General features: G+C 37.6%; 1 protein-coding gene across 2 annotated transcripts in view; it reads left to right on the top strand.

Moving 5' to 3' along the window:
- LOC109060143 (ankyrin-1-like) overlaps positions 1–20,487 on the top strand; it is a 76,585-nt gene that overhangs the window by 42,734 nt on the left and 13,364 nt on the right. For both annotated transcript variants that reach the window (XM_042748415.1, XM_042748416.1), the window contains 29 exons: positions 194–292; positions 377–475; positions 1,335–1,433; positions 1,540–1,737; positions 1,904–2,002; positions 3,667–3,765; positions 3,916–4,014; positions 4,098–4,295; positions 4,551–4,649; positions 4,757–4,855; positions 4,994–5,191; positions 5,373–5,471; positions 6,581–6,679; positions 6,792–6,890; positions 7,112–7,204; positions 7,374–7,446; positions 8,176–8,196; positions 10,498–10,621; positions 10,704–10,767; positions 11,743–11,855; positions 12,093–12,317; positions 12,524–12,678; positions 12,849–13,060; positions 13,480–13,684; positions 13,959–14,055; positions 14,836–15,064; positions 15,205–15,333; positions 17,408–17,527; positions 19,391–19,475. In XM_042748415.1, the coding sequence (XP_042604349.1) occupies positions 194–292; positions 377–475; positions 1,335–1,433; positions 1,540–1,737; positions 1,904–2,002; positions 3,667–3,765; positions 3,916–4,014; positions 4,098–4,295; positions 4,551–4,649; positions 4,757–4,855; positions 4,994–5,191; positions 5,373–5,471; positions 6,581–6,679; positions 6,792–6,890; positions 7,112–7,204; positions 7,374–7,446; positions 8,176–8,196; positions 10,498–10,621; positions 10,704–10,767; positions 11,743–11,855; positions 12,093–12,317; positions 12,524–12,678; positions 12,849–13,060; positions 13,480–13,684; positions 13,959–14,055; positions 14,836–15,064; positions 15,205–15,333; positions 17,408–17,527; positions 19,391–19,475 (3,628 nt within the window). The remainder of the gene's footprint in view (positions 1–193; positions 293–376; positions 476–1,334; positions 1,434–1,539; positions 1,738–1,903; positions 2,003–3,666; positions 3,766–3,915; positions 4,015–4,097; positions 4,296–4,550; positions 4,650–4,756; positions 4,856–4,993; positions 5,192–5,372; positions 5,472–6,580; positions 6,680–6,791; positions 6,891–7,111; positions 7,205–7,373; positions 7,447–8,175; positions 8,197–10,497; positions 10,622–10,703; positions 10,768–11,742; positions 11,856–12,092; positions 12,318–12,523; positions 12,679–12,848; positions 13,061–13,479; positions 13,685–13,958; positions 14,056–14,835; positions 15,065–15,204; positions 15,334–17,407; positions 17,528–19,390; positions 19,476–20,487) is intronic.

Below are 20,487 nucleotides of genomic sequence, written 5' to 3'. Positions count from 1 at the left end.
TGAAAGGTTTAATCTCACCATGAGTGAAATTATGCATCATGACTCACTGAGCTCGCAGCCGCTCTTGGCTTGGGATTGCAGTATCTATGTGACAAGATAAACAGAACTGACTTTGTTTAAAGATCCATCAGCGTAGGTGTTTCTGTTTTGTACATACACTGAATCAATGAAATGCTACACTCTTTTCCCATAGACCGGCTTTACTCCTCTCCACATCGCAGCCCATTATGAGAATCTCAGTGTCGCACAGCTGTTGTTGAACAGAGGAGCCAATGTGAACTTCACGCCGAAGGTCAGTGCAGCTCTCATGTTAAATGCTTCCTACTACTATACGAAAGATTACATCAACTTCTCACTTTCTCTCCTTTTCTCTTGGAATGGCATTACTCCATTACATATCGCTTCCAGAAGGGGCAATGTGATTATGGTGCGGCTTCTGTTGGACAGAGGAGCTCAGATAGATGCCAAGACAAAGGTGCAGTATCCATTAGGGGTGTGCAAAAAATGTTCATAATCAATTTTATCATCTCAGTTTGCAGTGTTGTTATTGTTAATTTTCATTAATTGAAATAAAGCTGAAATAAAAGAATATATATATATATATATATATATATATATATATATATATATATATATATATAAGATAAAAAACAAACAAACAAACAAAAAAATCATAAAATGATTTGATAAATATTTTGGTTAAAAATTTGTGCTGTCACATTCAAAATAAAAGTTTGTGTTTACATAATAGAAATGTGTATATATATGTATATATAAATATACAAAAACACAAATAAATATATAATATATATACAATGTGTGTGTGTGTTTTTTTTTTTTTTTTTTGTTTTTTTTTTTGTATATATATATATATATATATAACATTTTATAAGAACATTTTATTCACACATTACACATTCATATATGGGGGGAAAAGAGAGAGATAAAACATTATAAAATTACATCTGTTAAAAATTATTCAAACTAAAAAGTAAATTACAACATAATCTAAATAGACTGAATTCACAGTATCTATCCAACTGTAGTCACCTATCACAGTGACATTATTTACTAGCTGAGATGAAAAATCGCACTGCTGAGACTGCTGAATCTGACTTATTTAAGTCTAGCTCGTGGAGAATGACCTATTTTACTTCCTCTTGGGAAAAACAGGTATTTTCTCTTTGTGACAACTTGCTGTTTTAATGGTATGCTTTAATGCATACAGAAATAAGGACAGAAAATGCAGCTCATGTAGGATGCACTGAAACATGGCTGATAAATCCTTCATACAGAGGATTTACAAAATTGCTTATTCTTTCTGTTGTCTACAGGATGAGCTGACTCCGCTGCATTGTGCAGCCAGGAATGGTCATGTACGTGTGGTGGAGATCCTGCTAGACCAGGGTGCTCCCATTCAGGCCAAGACCAAGGTGACCAAACTCTATTACTAAGATAGGCCTTACAGTAATTGATTTTTAGCTTTATTGATGCCATAATCATGCTGATCAATTGATAATAATGTGTTCCTCCTTACAGAACGGCCTGTCTCCCATCCACATGGCAGCGCAGGGTGATCACATGGACTGCGTGAGGCAGTTGCTGCAATACAATGCAGAGATCGATGACATCACCCTGGACCACCTGACCCCACTGCATGTTGCAGCCCACTGTGGGCACCACCGCATGGCAAAGGTGCTGCTGGACAAGGGGGCAAAAGCTAATGCCCGTGCTCTGGTTAGTGCATCTGTTGTTTTCAATGAATGTAATTAATTACATCCAAAAAACAAGCAGAATTTCCTATTCCAGAATTTCCTATTCCGAATTTGATATCCTACATTTAATTGCATACAGCTGAACACAGTGTATATATATCAGTTGATTTTTTTGGACTGTCTTTCAGAATGGATTCACTCCATTGCACATTGCCTGCAAGAAGAACCACATGCGGTCCATGGACCTTCTGCTGAAGCACTCAGCTTCTCTGGAGGCCGTGACTGAGGTCAGATTACTCTCCGGCTGTCACTTTGATGGATAACCTCTATTCACATTGCACCATCTACGCCTTTAGCTTGACCCTTGTAGAAAATCGAAAGACTGTGTAGGAATGAACAGTGACATCTTCACAAGACAAGAATATATTAACATAATACACATCCCTTCAAAAGTTTGGGGTCAGTAAGATTTGTTCAAGAAATTAGTACTTTTATTCAGCAAGGATGCATTAAACTGATCGAAAATGACAGTAAAACATTTGTTACAAAAGCTTTATATTTCATAAATGCTGTTCTTTTGAACTTTCTATTTATGTTTCACCATTTCCACAAAAATGTTAAAGGGGTCCTATTATGCTCTTTTACAAGGTCTTGATTTTGTTTTGGGGGTGTACTAGAACAGGCTGTCATACTAGGTTGTTCAAAAAACACATTATTTTGCACAGATTTTACATTATTACAACACCTTTCTCCCCAGTCTGGCATGAACGGCTAGAATAGTTCCTGTATCAAATGAAGGCCCGCCTTCTGAAATCCGAAATGCGCTGTGATTGGTTAGCTGGGACAGTGTGTGTTGTGATTGGTTAGCTCCGCATGATTGTAACGACTCTAAGCTTGTCTGCCTTGGGACAGTGTAAATATTGCAAATCAAATCAATTCAAGCGCGATTTAAATCCGCATGATTGTAACGACTCTAAGCTTGTCTGCCTTGGGAAAGCTAGCCTGTCTCCGACATAGTGATAACACTCGTTGCATTCTCTATTGTAGCTCAACCAGGTCTCGTCCCATTCGTCGAGCTTTGTGATATCACAAATCACAGAAATTATGCATTGTAGTCCAAACGAGTCGTTTGTTGTAGTTTTTGTGATTTCTGTTAAATAAAATATCTCCTTTTGTATTGGACTTTGAGCGTTTTTTTTTATGCTCAAACAACAACATTACAGACTAACTAAAACTGAAAAAGTGAAAAAGCATAATAGCACCCCTTTAAGCAGCATAACTGTTTTCAAAATGGATAGTAATAGGAAATACTTACAAATCAGCGTATTAGAATGATCTCCGGAGAATTATGTGACACTGAAGACTAGAAAATTCAGCTTTGTAATCACAGGAAAAAAATAAATTTTTTAAGTATATTAAAATAAGGAACATTTATTTTAATTGGTAATATTATTTTACAATATTATGGTTGTCACTGTATTTTTGATCAAATAAATATAGCCTTGGTGAGCGTAATAGATTTCTTTCAGTAGCTTTTAAAAACAAAGCACAAACAAAAGTTGCCATGCCATAGGCTCCAAAAATGCAAAACAATTTAATAATGGACTTCACACAAGGTAACGTTTCGAGCTCACAGACTCTTTGTGCATTTTTGGAGCCTATGATGTGTCAACTTTTGCTTGTTTATAATTGTTTTAGTTTGTCAAGCACCCAATTTTGAGCATTTTTTGCCATTGGTGTGTGCTTTGGATCCGTCTTTAATTTGTAAATTGTACCGACCCCCAACTTTTGACTGGTAATGTATGCAGCATTAATAATACCATTATTTTTTTAACATAAATTATTTTTATGTTACATTAATATTAATATGTTACGTCTATATTAAATACCATCTTATATTTTTGTTGATCCATTGATATATGACATGAAAATGCATGTTCTTGTCTTTTAGTCGGGTCTGACCCCTCTTCATGTGGCTGCGTTCATGGGGCATCTCAATATAGTGAAGAGTCTGCTTCAGAGAGGAGCTTCACCCAACGCATCTAATGTGGTAAGAACTGTGTAATCTATTCAGAACCTCAGAGATACCCAACAATCAAATCCCAAAGGCACAGCTATTCTGCTTTACAAATGGGCTAATGTCTTTAGCAACGATTATGGCAGCGATCACAGTTTTCTGTATTTCAATGTGCCGTTGTAGAAAGTGGAGACCCCTTTGCACATGGCTGCCAGAGCGGGGCACTGTGAGGTGGCTCAGTTCCTGCTACAAAACAATGCTCAGGTGGATGCCAAAGCGAAGGTAGGCTGATCATACCAGCTGATTTATCTCCATTTATCTACTTTTGTTTTAAAAACGGCACGTGTCTCTCTTTTGTTTCACAGGATGATCAAACCCCCTTGCATTGTGCGGCTCGAATGGGACATAAGGAGTTGGTGAAGCTGCTCTTGGAACATAAGGCCAATCCAGATTCGGCCACCACGGCAGGTCACACTCCTTTGCACATCGCCGCCCGCGAGGGACATGCACAAACCACACGCATCCTGCTCGACGGGAATGCCCAACAAACCAAAATGACCAAGGTTTTTTTCTCTAGCTAAACTTTTACTAAGCCCCTCCTTAAAATGCTTCTGATCAATCATACCTTAGCATCAGTTGCTGTCCATTGGAGTTTTGTGTGTTTTATAGAATTGATTAAAATGCGACATTCTGTAAAGCCTATTAGCAACCGTAACTGAGGTGGGCGGAGCTTAACAACGGGTCATTTACATTAAAAACAACAAAATATTCACATCTTCATCTACATTCTCAATTAGTATATCTGTGTTGTCTTACAGAAAGGATTTACTCCTCTACATGTAGCATGTAAATACGGGAAAGTGGATGTGGCGGAGCTGCTTTTGGAAAGAGGGGCCAATCCTAATGCAGCCGGAAAGGTAATTCATCAAGACAAACATCTGATATCTCAGTACTCGTCTGCTAATATCAGATGTTGGTCAGCGGTGGCTGATTGAGGCCATGTGTCTCCTCTCTCCTCTCTCAGAATGGCTTGACCCCTTTGCACGTGGCCGTCCATCACAACAACCTTGATGTAGTCAAGCTGCTGGTCAGCAAGGGCGGCTCTCCGCACAGCACGGCGAGAGTAAGATACACATATACACATTACAAAATCTTGGCAAGTGACTATTCTGAGCTGTGATGTTAAGGGTTGCAGTCTATTTCACACTTTCAAAAGCCGTCCAAGAAAAACAGTCACTTTTAGGTTTATTCCATTTGACAGAACGGCTACACAGCCTTGCACATCGCAGCCAAGCAGAACCAACTAGAGGTGGCAAGCAGTCTGCTGCAGTATGGCGCTAATGCCAACTCAGAATCACTACAGGGCATCACCCCGCTTCACCTGGCGTCACAGGAGGGGCAACCTGATATGGTGGCACTGCTCATCTCCAAACAGGCCAATGTTAACCTGGGCAACAAGGTGATGCAGTCTTTAAGCTTTGATTAATTGGTATTTTGTCTACGTCGGAGAGAGAATAAATAGAAAACTAAAAAAGATTGAGATGTATTGCAAGAACATGGCACAAGAAATGCCACGAAATGGCAAAAGGATGCGTTTGATATTCCTCTGATATCCTTTTTGTGTGTGTGTGTTTGTACAGAATGGGCTGACACCTCTGCACCTGGTTGCTCAGGAAGGGCATGTGGGCATTGCAGACATGCTGGTGAAGCAGGGTGCTTCAGTCTATGCAGCCTCAAGGGTAAGACACTTCAATACACAAAGAAACACACACAGACTCAGCAGGGCCATCTGTAGAATGTCCTAGAATTTAGACCTCAGAGCCTTGTGCAATGTAGTCTGTGCTACTGCTAAATTGACAAACAGTGCTAGATCTACATTTACTGAAGAAAATATGAATGATGTTGGCCACTACCAAACTTGCCAACACTATGCTATGTTTTGGGTAGTTCTTGGTGCAATATTTAAGGGGTTTTAGGGCATTGTTATGCTGCTGTTAAATTTTCTGATAATGAATCACCCCCTCTCATTTTTTTTTGTGTATTCAGTGGTACATTACCATAAAACAAAACTAATCCACTGTGTCCTCAGTGGCTCTCATCTCAGGATTTTCATGTTCACTTTTGCATCCAACTATAAAACACCTGCATTGCCTACAAGACAGACAGCTGCTCAAGCGCAGAGAAAATTGCGGACAGCAGGAATATGAGGGCGGGAATATGCTAATGGAGGTCATGGATGGGGCCTGAGCAGTATGATGTCAAATTGCTCAGAAAATCAAAACAGCTTGATAATTAAGTCTGTTTAGGCTTTCTGGGGATTAAAAAAGGATTGAATGCATTTTTATCATTTAATGATGGTTGTGTCCACACTGCTAAAACACATTTATAATGCAAACACGAATTTTGCATCCAATGTCCTCTTTAAGGTGTTTAGAATCGTTTAGGGTGTTTCTGTGCAGTTGCCGAGGTGCTCTGAGTGATTGATAAACGGCAAGACAGATAAGCTTTCTCAGTTCTTTTTGATATTTTGATACCAAAATACGGCTCAGATCCCTCCTTCAATGTGTCTGAAAAAAAAAAAAAAAACATAACCTTATCAGCAATACTAATAATAATGCTTGCTTTAGCAAACACCACTACTATGGGGACATAATGAAATGTGCTGAAATTCAGCTGTGATCTTTAACTTTTTCAAAATTCATTCTTCACCCATTAAAATGTTTTGGTTTTTAAACACTTTGTAATATTAACTGGCATTGATTGTCTATATGCACTGGTACCCACTTGTTTAGTCATTCACTTCTTATTTTCCTTCTCACCCTTTTAAATCTCTCTCTCTCTCTATTAGATGGGCTACACACCCTTACATGTGGCATGTCATTATGGGAACATAAAGATGGTGAAGTTCTTACTCCAGCAGCAAGCACATGTTAACAGCAAGACAAGAGTGAGTGCTACAGCCCTGGATGTGCTATACACACTGCACAGGCCTCTTTTCACACTTTTCAGTGTCAGTATGTATTTCTGCAATCTCATTTTCACTTATCTTTCTTTTGCAGTTGGGATACACTCCTTTACATCAAGCAGCCCAGCAAGGTCATACAGACATCGTCACCCTGCTGCTAAAACATGGAGCCCTGCCCAATGAAATCACTACTGTGAGCAGACGCTCTTCCTCCATACTTAAAATACAAATTTTCTCATAAAAAATAGTATAAATTTTTTGCTGTCATGCTGCCAGTCGTCTGCAGTAAACATAAGGTGTTATATTATATTATATTTAATATGTAATAATCATTTATATACAGACAGATCAAATATTTTATTATCAGACACAGATGTGAGATTTAGTAACCTGACTGTGTGTTATCTGTGGCAGAATGGGACGTCACCTCTGGGTATCGCTAAACGGCTAGGCTACATCTCTGTCATTGATGTGCTGAAATTGGTGACTGAGGAATCCGTATCTATGGTGAGAGCCATTTGCATCTCATTAACACTATCTGGTCTGAATTAGTGATTTCAATCTTCAAGGCTTTTTATTCCATCATCTTTCATCTCTGGTTAATCTGGTTTTCATCCTTGATTTGTGCAACATACGCCATCTCGATTTGTTAATATATTCCATCTCTGTTCCACAGATCACCACCGAGAAGCATCGCATGAGTTTCCCGGAGACAGTGGATGAAATACTGGACGTGTCAGAAGATGAAGGTGCGTACGGGTGGCTCAGATTGGATTTAGCCTGAAGGATCATACTGCAGTAAATGCCGCATTAAAGCACTGATTCTCAGCTGCTGTGACAAGGTCTCAGTGCCATGAGGTTGGTGCTAGACTCTCGATTACAAACACAAGCCAGTAGGCAGATGAGCTGGTTAGGTCATATCCCAAAAGGGACAGTCTGAAGTGAATTAGAGATTAGAGATGTTATCACACTCATAGGGCTTTGATACTCAAGTATCAAATTGCCTTGCCATGTATATCAACATTTTGTGTATATTGTGAAGCATTTCAATTGAAATTTCACTCTGTTTTTCACACATAGTTATCACATAGCTTCTAAAGATTTGGAATATAGCACTTGATTGGATTGAACCACTTTTGTGGTGCTTTTATGTCTTTTTATGCTTGATAGCCATTGGTCACCACCCATTTTATTGTAAAGAAAAGAGCAGCTTGGACCTTCTGCTGAATATTTCCTTATGTGTTTGGAAAGACAAAGTTTGGACAGGGCTATTACATTTTTCATTGATCCCTTCCCTTCCTTGGATCTAATCATTAAATGTGTTTGTTTCTTCTGAGAGATGATTGATAAATTTCCATTTATTCAGGACTTTATTGGATTGAAAAAGCAAAAGCAAGTATTTCATGATAACCTAAATCTACTGTAAATCTACGGTAGCATCGCCAGCCTGAAATGTTCCTTCTTCCTTCCTGCTGTAGGAGTTGCTCAGCTAACATTAGGTAGGAGCGTCTCCCTCTCTCTGGCTTAGTGGTTCGTGAAACGTGTGCCTCCATTTCAAGCACTCTCATCTTGTCTCTGGCCCTCAAGTCTCTCTAACCGCTCTCTATTCTAATGGCGTCGGCCCCTCATCATTGTGTGGTCATGATGTTTCTTTTCCTTTACTGACAGTAACGTGTTTGTGGATCCATCATTGACAGGACTGCATCCGAAATTTACTTTGTGTTCTCAGTTTGTTCTAAGAGTGTTTCTTCAACCATGGGCACTTTTATACTTAATTTGAATACTTAATTTTTTATTTAATTCAATTAAATTCAAGTTTAACTGTATAGCTCTTTTCCCGATGCAATTCGTTGCAAAGCAGCTTTACAGAAAATAAAAATTTCTACATTATTTTTAGTAATAGCTTACCAGTGGTGACCATCTCAAGTTGATGTCCATATGGCAAAAAATGCATGGTAAATATTAAGTTTACAGTTAGTTAATGTCATTTAATCAAACAGTTGGTGAACACTTTTAACAGCAGTAATTATATGTTGCGATCCTAGTTACCACAGGATGCCAATCTCGTGGCAGAAACAGAGAAGGAAATAGAGAAAAATTAGCATAGCTGCTGTTCCAACTAAGCAAAAAAATGATGTTCAACCCAAGCAAAAGAATGTTAATGTGCATTTGATCAGATGTAACTGAAGTACAAGATTATGAGATACATTATGTGAATGCTTGGCTAAAGAGGTGTGTTTTTAAATCTAGATTTAAACAGAGAGAGTGTGTTTGAACCCCGGACTCTATCAGGAAGGCTATTCCAGAGTTTGGGAGCCAAATGCGAAAAAGCTCTACCTCCTTTAGTGGACTTTGCTATCCTAGGAACTACCAAGAATCCAGAGTAGTGACCTTAGGGAGTGTGATGGATTGTGGCGTGGTAGAAGACTAGTTGGGTACACAGGAGCTAAACCATTTAGGGCCTTAAAAGTAAGTAGTAATATTTTGTTACTGATACAGAACTTAATAGGTAGCCACTGCAGAGAATGTAAAGTTGGGGTAATAATATGATCATATTTTCTTGACCTGGTAAGGACTCTAGCCGCTGCATTTTGGACTACCTGTAGCTTGTTTATTAAGGAAGCAAGACAACCACCTACAGTAGCAGTGCATTACAATAGTCCAGTCTAGAGGTCATGAATGCATGAACTAGCTTTACTGCATCAGAAACAGGTAACATGTTTCATAGCTTGGCAATGTTTCTAAGATGGAAGAATGCGGTTTTTGTAACATGGGAAATATGATTTTCAAAAGACAAGTTGCTGTCTAATATAACACTCAAGTTTTTGAATGTAGAAGAAGTAAGAGTACATCCATCTAGTTGCAAATTTTAATCTATTAGATTCTGTGGATTGTTTTTTTTTGGCCCATTAAGTAATATCTCTGTCTTACCTGAATTTAATAGGAGAAAATTATTGGTCATCCAATCTTTTACATTTTTAACACACTCTGTTAGCTTAGATAATTTAGAAGTTTCATCTGGTCTTGTTGAAATATATAGTTGAGGATCTTCAGCATAACAATGGAATTCTATGGTACAATGGAATTTAATTCTTAATACTTAATTTAATACTTTAATATTTTTTATGTTTATAGAGAGAGAGAGAGTTATTTTTCTTTTTTCATATTTTGAGACATAGGTAAAAAACTAAAGTTTTAACGAATAAAAGGTATTTGAAAACTATCAAAAATAATTAATGAAGACAACAAAAAATTATACATGTGTTTGCATTAATAAAAAAAAATCAACTGCTGGGACATAATAGTGCCTGTAGTTAAGAAACACCCATAGTTGAGGTTCTCTTTATATGGGAGTCACACTGGGAGTGGATAATTTTAGTAATTGCCTAATGATGATTATTTGACTCAGCAGAGGGCTCCAAAATGAACTGTCACAGTGGCTGTTTTACACGTCTCTGAACACCTGTGATTAAGCCCCTACCATAACACCAAACTATCTCTCCCATGCAGATTAAGTGTGATCTTCTCTGCACTACCAGGCATGCCAACTTCAGTAACCAATGCCATGCAATCTTATTGAGTATCTTGGTTTCTTCATGTTTTCCATTGGCTCTGTGTGTGTATGACTTCATTGCTTGGACTTGGTGAATGAGTGAAGGTTCTTGTATGTGCTCGACCAGAAATGATGGTGGATTGTAAAGGTTGAAATAATATCAAAGCTTTTTTTCCTTTCTATTAATCCTCATTTTCCTGCAAACCTCCTACATCAGAGGTTCTGACATATTTGGTGCTGTATGTAGGTGATGAACTTCTCGGGATGGATGGGGCTCGCTATTTGAAGCTGGATGACCTGAAAGACCAGGATGATGATTTTCTGTCCCCCAAGAAAACCCTGAGAGACTTTGAGAGCGGGATGGGCATGACGTAGGTCACAATGCAACAAATTTGTCCTTTGACTAAGATTTTATTAAAGTTAGATTACAAATATCTCCTTCATTCTCTCCAGACCTTATTCACCTGCAATTCCCAGAATTCCATGTGTGTCACCTGAAACTGTCATGTTGGACCAGGTATTGTTCTTTTTCGCTTCATGTGCTGAAATAAAAAATGTTCCTTACAAAATAATCCATGTCTGCTGGTTTCTAGTTAGTCACCTTTTTTAAGTTCTCAACTCCAAGGCCCCTCATTCTCCACAACACTATTCAAAGGCCCCCTTAGCTCTAGTTTTGTTTAAAAAACCTGTTTTACTCCTAGATCATGTAAAATAAATTAAATAAAAAATTTATTATAATTAAATTTCAGAATTCCTGAGGTTTTAAGAGCTGAATGTTCTTGATGGTTGCTACTCTTTTTAACAAATTAATACTTTTCCAGTCATTTGTGATTTACTGTTAAGGATTAAGGATAATTACTTTTTTAAAATATATATATATAAAAAAAACAGTTTCTACCTGATACAGCATTTTAGAGCTTTGTATAACAAAAAATAAATAAATAAATAAAATAAAAATAAATAAAAAAATGCCCATGAAGTTGTATTAATATATATATATATTTTTTTTTTTAGTTTTTATTTTTATAAATAATTTGTTTTATTAATCTACATGGCATTCCCAGATCTATAAGTCACTTTTAGAATGAAGCTTCCTCATATATTCAGGATTTTTAAGACCCTGGGAACAGAAACATTTGTTGAGTGGGTGAATTAAAATATAATTGAATACAAAGAAATATTTGAATTTTTAGTTGTTTTATAATTTTAATGCTTGTTTTGTCTTATTTGAAGTCATTTTGAGCCCCACTTGAATGTTTGTTGAGACCCCTTAGTGGACTCCAGCCTGGTAGATCATCTTTTCCAAGCTTGTTAGGACCGCTAGACCATCTTGGCAAAGTTGGAAGGAGCTTGAGTTAGTTGACCTGTGACCTGTTTTTCCAAGCAGAGTCATCTCTTTCTCTCTCTTAGTCTCATAAAGCTATCATTGTACCTTTGTTTGTGTGTGTGTCTTTGTGTCTGTGTGATCTGTGCTACTCCTGTGTGTCTGCAGCACACACCTGTCCCTTTGCCAAAGGAGTATGACGAGGACTCTCTAATCCCCAGTAGTCCAGCCACAGAGACCTCAGACAACGTTAGCCCAGTGGCCAGCCCCATCCACACTGGGTCAGTGCACATACTGTACTTCACATTCAGCTTAAACAACCCTTGCTAATGGCTTCTCACCGCTTTTATCTCCGTATTTATCTGTTGGCCATAAATGCTTATTTTTATACCTGTCTTCACTGTCATCAAGTGTCTGGGAAGTCGATTCTTTTGAAGATGTTTTTGCTTTATACTGGGCTTCCGGCTGTTTTGAAAAGTCATTGTACCCGGTTCACTGACTGGCTGGTTGTTTGACAGGTTTCTGGTCAGCTTCATGGTGGATGCGAGAGGCGGGTCCATGCGTGGCAGCAGGCATAATGGTCTGCGTGTGATCATCCCCCCGCGCACCTGCGCCGCCCCCACACGCATCACCTGCCGTCTGGTCAAACCGCAGAAACTCAGCACCCCACCTCCTCTCGTAGAGGGAGAGGGACTCGCGTCTCGTATTATCTCTCTAGGCCCTTCCAGTATGCAGTTTCTGGGGTAAGGGTCCGTGTGTGTGTACAATAAGGATGGCATATGCTTCAACAACTATTCTTCTTCTACTATTTTTCCTCAATAATTAAACAAAAAACACAAAACACTTTACCAGTACAAATATCTAAACACCAAAACAAATATCTAAACACTCAAGATAGGGTTTATAACTAATAACTAATGCTTCTGCACCTTCCCATCATCTCCTTCAGGCCAGTGATAGTAGAGATTCCTCATTTTGCATCCTTGAGCCGAGGTGATCGGGAACTAGTGGTTCTCCGAAGTGAGAATGGCTCTGTATGGAAAGAGCATCGGAACCGCTATGGCGATGACGTTCTTGAGACCATCCTTAATGGAATGGATGAAGGTAGTCTTGATTTTCACTGATAGGAATTCCCATAAGCCTTTTATAATTTTATTTTTTCTTTCAGTTATGTAGCAGTTACTAGCAGACAAATTACATATCACTTTACACTGCACCAACAATTTCTGTAGGACTGACCTTATGACCTTGTAATCTCTTGGTGCTTTTATCAGATCTGGAAAGTCAGGAGGAGCTGGAGAAGAAAAGAATTCGCCGCATCATCTCCACAGACTTCCCTCTCTACTTCGCTGTGGTATCACGTATCCAGCAGGAGAGCGATCTTATAGGTCCGGAGGGAGGTCAGCTGACAAGTAAGCTGGTGCCCCAGGTTCAGGCCATTTTCCCTGACACGGCGGTCACTAAGAGGGTCCGACTTGGCCTACAGGTGAGATTTCAGGAGATTTCGTGATGTAGAGAATGACAGTGAAGCAATATCAGCATACAATGATGAATTTGTGATTCATACAGAATATTTGATTAAAGCCCCATAAGCCCATTCAAAATGAACTCGCATTTAATCAGCACTCATGAGATGATTGAGTAATACTTAAAAAAAAAACCCTTGTTAATAAAATGTATAATTATGTACTGCAAGAGAAAAATTTTCATCTGAAATTCTGTAAGCATTTTCATAAAAATAAAACATAAAAATGATATAATTATTATTATTATTATTTCTAATTATATATTAAGATATTTCAAGGTTGCTGCATAAATTCAACAGAATGACTGAAAATGAATTCAGCATTAAATGATTTATGAACCTTTTTTGACTTTATTTTTTTTCCTCTTCTCTCTGCCCAGGCCCAGCCAATCCCTGATGAGCTGCTGACTCGGCAATTAGGAAACCAGGCCACATTCAGTCCCGTTGTGACAGTGGAGCCTCGTCGACGCAAATTCCACCGACCAATCGGGCTGCGTATCCCTTTGCCTCCATCCTGGAGGGAGAGTCCACGCAATGCAGGAGAAGGAGACACTACCAGCCTCCGCCTCCTCTGCAGTGTTATTGGTACGGTCCGGACCTGATCTATTTCAAAGAAAACATTGTCTGAAATTGATATTTATGTTTTGGAGAAAGGCAGATTATCTTGAAGGCCAGTCTTTTTCAGCCTCAGCCAGATTTGAAGTAGCTGCCCTGCTAAGCTGCTTGGAAAAGGCTGAAACAGACTGGTGTCCTGCCTGGAGAGGGACACTGGGATAAAGATAGACTCAGCAAGTTCATTCCAGATGGTGTTGGTTTTTAAAAAAAAAGGGTTTTATAAAAAGCTGTAAACCTTCTGCAGGTGGCACTGCTCCCGCTCAGTGGGAAGACATCACTGGCACTACCAAGCTCATGTATTCCCACAACTGTGCCAACTTCACCACCAATGTGTCCGCAAGGTGAGACACAAAAGCATGAAAGAATAGAGCACCCAGGGGCAAAATTACTAAACAACTGCACTATTTTGTGCATTGCATGTATTTCAGCACAGAAATATGCATATTATTTACTAACTACATGCAATATGTTTTAACCAGTCACTATATGTGCTGAAATAGCACTAGATCATAAATATTATAGTGCATAGATTGCACTATATTCACAAATCTCAGCAGTTTTTTTATTTGTTCGTTTGTTTTGTTTCGTTTGGGGTTTGTAAGGTTTTTTTTACTATGTTTAAAAATAGGCAGAAAATTTTAGTTTTGGTTAATTGTGTTTATTTTTTAATTATTGTTTCATTTTTGTTTTGTTGTTTGTATCCACTTTTTAATCATAATTATTGTTTTTGGTTTGGTTTTCTTGTTTTATACCATTGTTTTTTTTTCACCATGTTTAAAAATAGGCAGTAAATTTTATTTTTGTTTTATTGTGTTGTTTTTGTTTTATTTATTTATTGTTTCATTTTTGTTTTGTTTTCTTGTTTGTATCCATTTTCTAATCATAATTGCAGTATAAATTCATTAAATGATAAAGCCTTTTTTACAAAGCAGACAGTGTATGCAAGTAAAAAAAGCCATGATTCTTGCTCAATACCCCTCTCAGGTTCATGGTAGCCACCACTGCAACCCATGGACCTGTCACACATTTATATTTATACGTATTTACAAGTAAACATTGTCACTTGTGACCCTATTTTCTGATGTCTATTGTATGTGCTTCTGTCCTCTGTTTCGCCGCAGGTTCTGGCTGGCGGACTGTCCACGAACGGCGGAGGCCGTGACCTTCGCCAACCTGCTGTACCGTGAGCTGATGTCAGTTCCGTACATGGCCAAATTTGTGGTATTTGCTAAGATGAACGATGCCAGAGAGGGCCGTCTGCGCTGTTACTGCATGACCGATGACAAAATAGACAAAACCCTTGAGCTGCATGAGAACTTCTCCGAAGTGGCCCGCAGCAGAGACATAGAGGTTAGCTAACATCAAATCATATCTATGCAGCTGTTTATGCGTGCACAGAAATAAAACTAGCTCACTGCATTAATGCTAAGTCTCTGACTCAGTCTGACTCACTGCTCTCCTTGTGTTTCTCCTTCCTTTTTCACCCCCAGGTGATGGAGGGGATGCCGCTGCACTTAGAATGTTCCGGAAACCTGGTGCCTGTGAGGAAAGCCACCCAGCAGCCACATAGCTTCAGTTTCCAAGCCTTCAGAGACAACCGGCTACCTGTCTCTGTAAAGGTCGGTCCATCTATCTTTCCCTTATTTATTTCTGTCCGTCTGTGAGTGTGTCTTAGGAAATATAGGCTGAGAAGAGTTCATGCCAACTTCCCTATTTCAATAATTAGCTTTTTTCAGTCAGCCTACACATATTTGTGTGTCATTAAATGTGTGTCATTCTTGTGTGTGTGTTAGCATTGTTAACCACTTTGTCTGATCATCTTTAGTTTTAGTTTTATGTACTCCCTAATGTCTTCAGTAGAGCTACACATGTATTAAATAAAATCATCATAAAATCAAAATTGTACTATGGCTTAGTGTGACACCAGAGCATCCGTCAGCGGTTCAGGATGTGACTTGGTTTGCATTTTGCTCTGCAAATTCTTTATATTGTCCAATGTGAACACAAAGTGCTTCAGGTTCATATTTTTATATTTTTACATTAATGTAGTTTCAAACAGTTTTCCACTACAATTTATTATGAAAATGTAATATTGTGACACTGGGTCACAGAAGAGAGGATAACAGTAAAAAATGATAACATAAATATTACAGAAAAAGGTTTTATACTATTTTACAATAAATTAGATTATTGTAATAGACTAGATAATATTAATAAATATTATAAGAATAAACAGTTGCTATTATTATTTTTATTAATAATAGAAAAGGATGAAGGAGAATAGTTAATTATGTATAATTTATTATGTAAAGTTAATATGAAAATCTAATAATGTAGAAAAATGACCAAAAATGCTTTTATAATATGTTGTAACAAATTACAATGTTTTATTTTCTATACAATATTAATAAATCATATTCTAATATTAAAATCTTTATTTTATAAAGGACAAAGAGAGATAAAGTGGACAAAATTTGTTGTCAAATTATTCTAAAAATCTAATGATGTGTCACAAGAGAAGAGATGAAAGAAAGAGATTACAACAAATACAATTTTATTTATTTATTTATTTTTTACAAATTTTTAAATAAATTTTATTATTAGATTTTTAAAATTAATTGTATCATATTAATAATTAATATATTACTACTGCAAATAATCAGGTTCAAGTGGTGTTGTTTGAAAAAAAAGAAGAAGAAAAGACTGATGTGTGAGTGTAAAGTGGACAAAAAGAAATAAAGAAACTGTGTGATACTTTTGGGTCCACTTCCAGTGTGCATGCAAAAGGAAGTTTTTTTTTTTTTTTTCTTTAACTCAGTTTACTTTTCAGTCACTTCTTTTTAAGAGAACTTAAGTATAAAACCCCTTAAACAGTACTGGTAGCAGAACCAGTGGAAAAACATGACTTTATTTTGAAACAACAGACATTACCTTCTGGTTTTTGCGAGCTGCGGTTTCAATGTGATTTTATGCTTTTTTTGTTGTTCTTTAAATCAGCAATACGAGTTATTAAATCTTTATCGATTGCAGTTGGTATCACAGTCGCAATATCTGTCAATATTTTTTGTCCAAATGGTGCAGTCCTAGTCCTCAGTGTCTCTGATTTCCCCCAGTGCTGTCTTTCTCTCTCTCTCTCTCCACTTGTATCCCTCCCTCCATTTGTTTGTCTGTCATTGTGGCTTTCACTCCGCACTTATTTCTGTGATCGGTCAGCCACAGACGAGCTGCTCTGTGTTGTATTTTTGGCTCTAGCGGTTCACCTCGTTCACAACTGTTGTATTAGTCTCGTGAGCATGCCCTTAACTCTTTCACCTTCTAGCCTGCCTGCCAGTCTATCTGCCTGCCTGTCTGTATGTCTGTCTCACTGTCTCTCTCTCTCTCTCTCACGGTCACACTCTTTCTGTCTGATCTCACAGACGGCCAGGTAAAAGTGAAGGTAAATCTCTCTCTGTCTCTCGCCTGCCTATGGACTGCCTCCATCCCCTTCCCCACCTCCCGCCAACCTGTATGAGTCACAGCCGGGCAGCTGCTCTGTCTAACACTCTTTAATCTTTCTCTTTCTCTACCTTTCTCTCTCTCTTCTTTCACTCCCTTTATTCATCTTCCCTCTCTCTTTTGTTTTCATTTGACCCTTCGCCTTGTTTTCACCCCTCTGTTCTCCTCCCTCCCTCTCCATTTCCCCTGGCTCATCAGGTGAGAGATGCCAATAAGGAAGCCACCGGGTTCCTGTCCTTCCTGCGCAAGTCTACTAAGTACGAGGACACGCAGCACGTGCTGTGCAACCTCAACATCACCATGCCTCCCTGCGTCAAGGTGCCGTCGCTGTTCATTTCCTCTGTGATCAGTAACACCTGCACTTGTTCTCATGAGCTCTGTTCAGACAAAACTACTTTGCACGTCTGTGTTTTTGTCACTCAGCCTCGGACAAATTTTCAAAGTAGATTCCCTATTGATTTTTGGGCTGAATCCAACTTGGGAGACCTCTGAGAATTCTAATCCCATATCTTTCCAAACATATCAACTCGCTTGACTAACATTAATCTTATGGTGCACAATCATTAGGAAATTTAGACCTTTCGTCAACCTTCTTGGTAAATAGCTGTTGTTGGTTAAAGGACTACCTGGAATCACATTCAACATGAAAACTAAAATAAAATATTGTAATAAAAAACAAACAAATAAATAAATAAATACAATTTAATAATTGTTTTAAAAATAATATAAATGAATAGTTCAATTTTTGGTCACTGAAGAGGTCTGAGTTTGTTTCTTAAGATGACTCAAGTGTGAACACCCTTAAATATTAGCACTTAAATATTAATACAGTTGAGCATGTGCAAGACTTGACTTAATTTGGTAACAAAAGGCATTGCTTTACTGGTTTTTGAAAGCTGAGAGCTGATGTGTCATTGCTGTTTATTTCAGCATTATATGATTTTAAATATTTTTCATATCGCAGTTGGAATCACAGTCATATTATTTGTATATGAAAACAAAATTAAAATATTGTAATTTAAATGTATGTATGGGTGTAGGGTCAATTTTTCGAAATTGAGATTTGTAGATCATTTGAAAGCTCAATAAATAAGCTTTCCATTGATGTATGGTTTGTTAGGACAATATTTGGTCGAGATACACCTATCTGAAGATCTGGAATCTGAGGGTACAAAAAACATCTAAATATTGAGAAAATCACCTTTAAAGTTGTCCAAATGAAGTCCTTAGCGATGCATATTATTAATCAAAAATTAAGTTTTAATATATTTACATTAGGAATTTACAAAATATCTTCATGGAACATGATCTTTACTTAATATCCTAATGATTTTTGGCATAAAATAAAAATCAATAATTTTGACCCATATAATGTATTTTTAGCTATTGCTTCAAATATACCCCAGCGACTTAAGACTGGTTTCATGGTCCAAGGTCACATATAAATAAATGTTATTTGGGGATATGTGTATTTTGTTTAAAAAATACATCAAAAATAAAAAAAAATGTTTTGGAACCTAATCCTGTCTAAACAAATAAATTATTTATTTATCTATTTATTCATTTATTTACTCAAATGACACAAAAAAATAGTGGGTTTTTGTTGTTGTTGTTGTTTTTACTGATCTCCAGCTCATAATGGAGTTGATGTCACTTGACTGTACAAGTTGTTTAGAGTGGACCATTTAACTCTAGGATTCAATTAAACTACATAATGAAAGAAATTATAATTCTTCTTCAGGGCAGATGGCATTCAGGATGTGTCTAGAGATATCTCAAGATATTCCTTAAAGGTTATGGTTCAGGCTACAGAAATAATAGTCATTCTAAATTGTACTTAAATGGATTAAAATTAAATGAGAAGTTATTTTTGAGACTACATTAGATTTGTGCCTTAAAAAAAAATATGATGCACAAAAAAATCTTTATCCCATTTCCCTCCCAATTTTTTTCAAATATATCTCGTAAACACGCATTTTAGAAAAAGGAGAAATGCAAATAAAAGGATGCAGTTGGTGTTTCAGATGTAATACTGTCTCCAGATTCTCTTTCTGTGTATTATAACACCTTCAAGCTATTTTTATACATGAGCACTTTACCTGGCTGGGAATTTACATGCTCTGATAAATACTGTATGAGAGACAAAACTGCAGTACTGTATTTACTGTATTTTTGTCTTAGGTGGTGGGTAGCGATGAGCGGCGGAGAACGTTGACCCCTCTCGCCCTGAGGGAGAGGTACATCGCCCTGAACGAGCCTGGCCTGGGTAAGACATAGCGGCACCATGACGTGTCCCCTCAGCTGTGGAGGAGGGGGCTTCTGAATGCTGTGCCCATACCCTTGCTTCTATATCTGCCCACTCTCTCTTGCATGGCTGTGATTGGGCATTGGATGCTGAGCACTGCTCTCTTTTAAGAGGGTGATGCTGGGATTGCGCTCAGAGGGGCCACTACCTACACAAACAATTCAGAGAAATGGGCAGCCCTTATATTTACTGAGTGAATGAGCAGTAATGTAGCGCATGGTGCTGGTTTGATTCCAGCATAAATACTCTTAGCATGACAAGCTCCAGCTTTGAGAATGAGCTTTAAAAGAAAAAGGACTGCTAAAAACTGCCTGTTTAGAGGTGTTGAAGGTGGGGGAGTGATTATAGAAAGGTTCCAGGAGGTTCGAATCAGCTTTGCCATCCAAAACACGTCGCATCTTCATTGTTCTTGAAGCAGATGAAGCCAACTAATGTATGTAGAGCGCAGATTTTGACCAGGTCTTGGTAAGTGATGACCAATGTTATCATTTCAGTCACCAGTTGTAACTAATCTTGGTCATTTTATTGTATCTGGGCATTTTTACAAGGTGTTTTAGCATATAGTGGCTGTAATATATCCATTACATTAATTTCATATACAGTTGTCAATGAAAATGATAGATTTCTAGAGGAGGCAGTTTTCATTATGTTATTCGTATCTTTATTGACAAGATCTTTACTGAATATGTTCATTATGCATATATATACATACCAACCCCAAGTATACACTACTGTTCAAAAATTAGAGTTGGTAATGTTTTTATTCTGCAAGGATGCATTCAATTGATCAAACATGACAGTGAAGACATTTATGATTTTACAAAAGATTTCAGTTTCAAATAAATGCTCTTCTTTTGAACTTCTATTCATCAAAGTATCCTGAGAAAAAATGTATCATGGTTTTCACAAAAATGTTAAGCAGCAAGAACTATTTTCAACATTATTTATAATAATGTAAAATGTTTCTTGTGGC

This window comes from Cyprinus carpio, chromosome B21, assembly GCF_018340385.1.
Source record: "Cyprinus carpio isolate SPL01 chromosome B21, ASM1834038v1, whole genome shotgun sequence".
Classification (NCBI taxonomy): domain Eukaryota; kingdom Metazoa; phylum Chordata; class Actinopteri; order Cypriniformes; family Cyprinidae; genus Cyprinus; species Cyprinus carpio.
The sequence above is the reverse complement of the archived record's forward strand: the minus strand, read 5'-3'. Positions and strand labels throughout refer to the sequence as shown.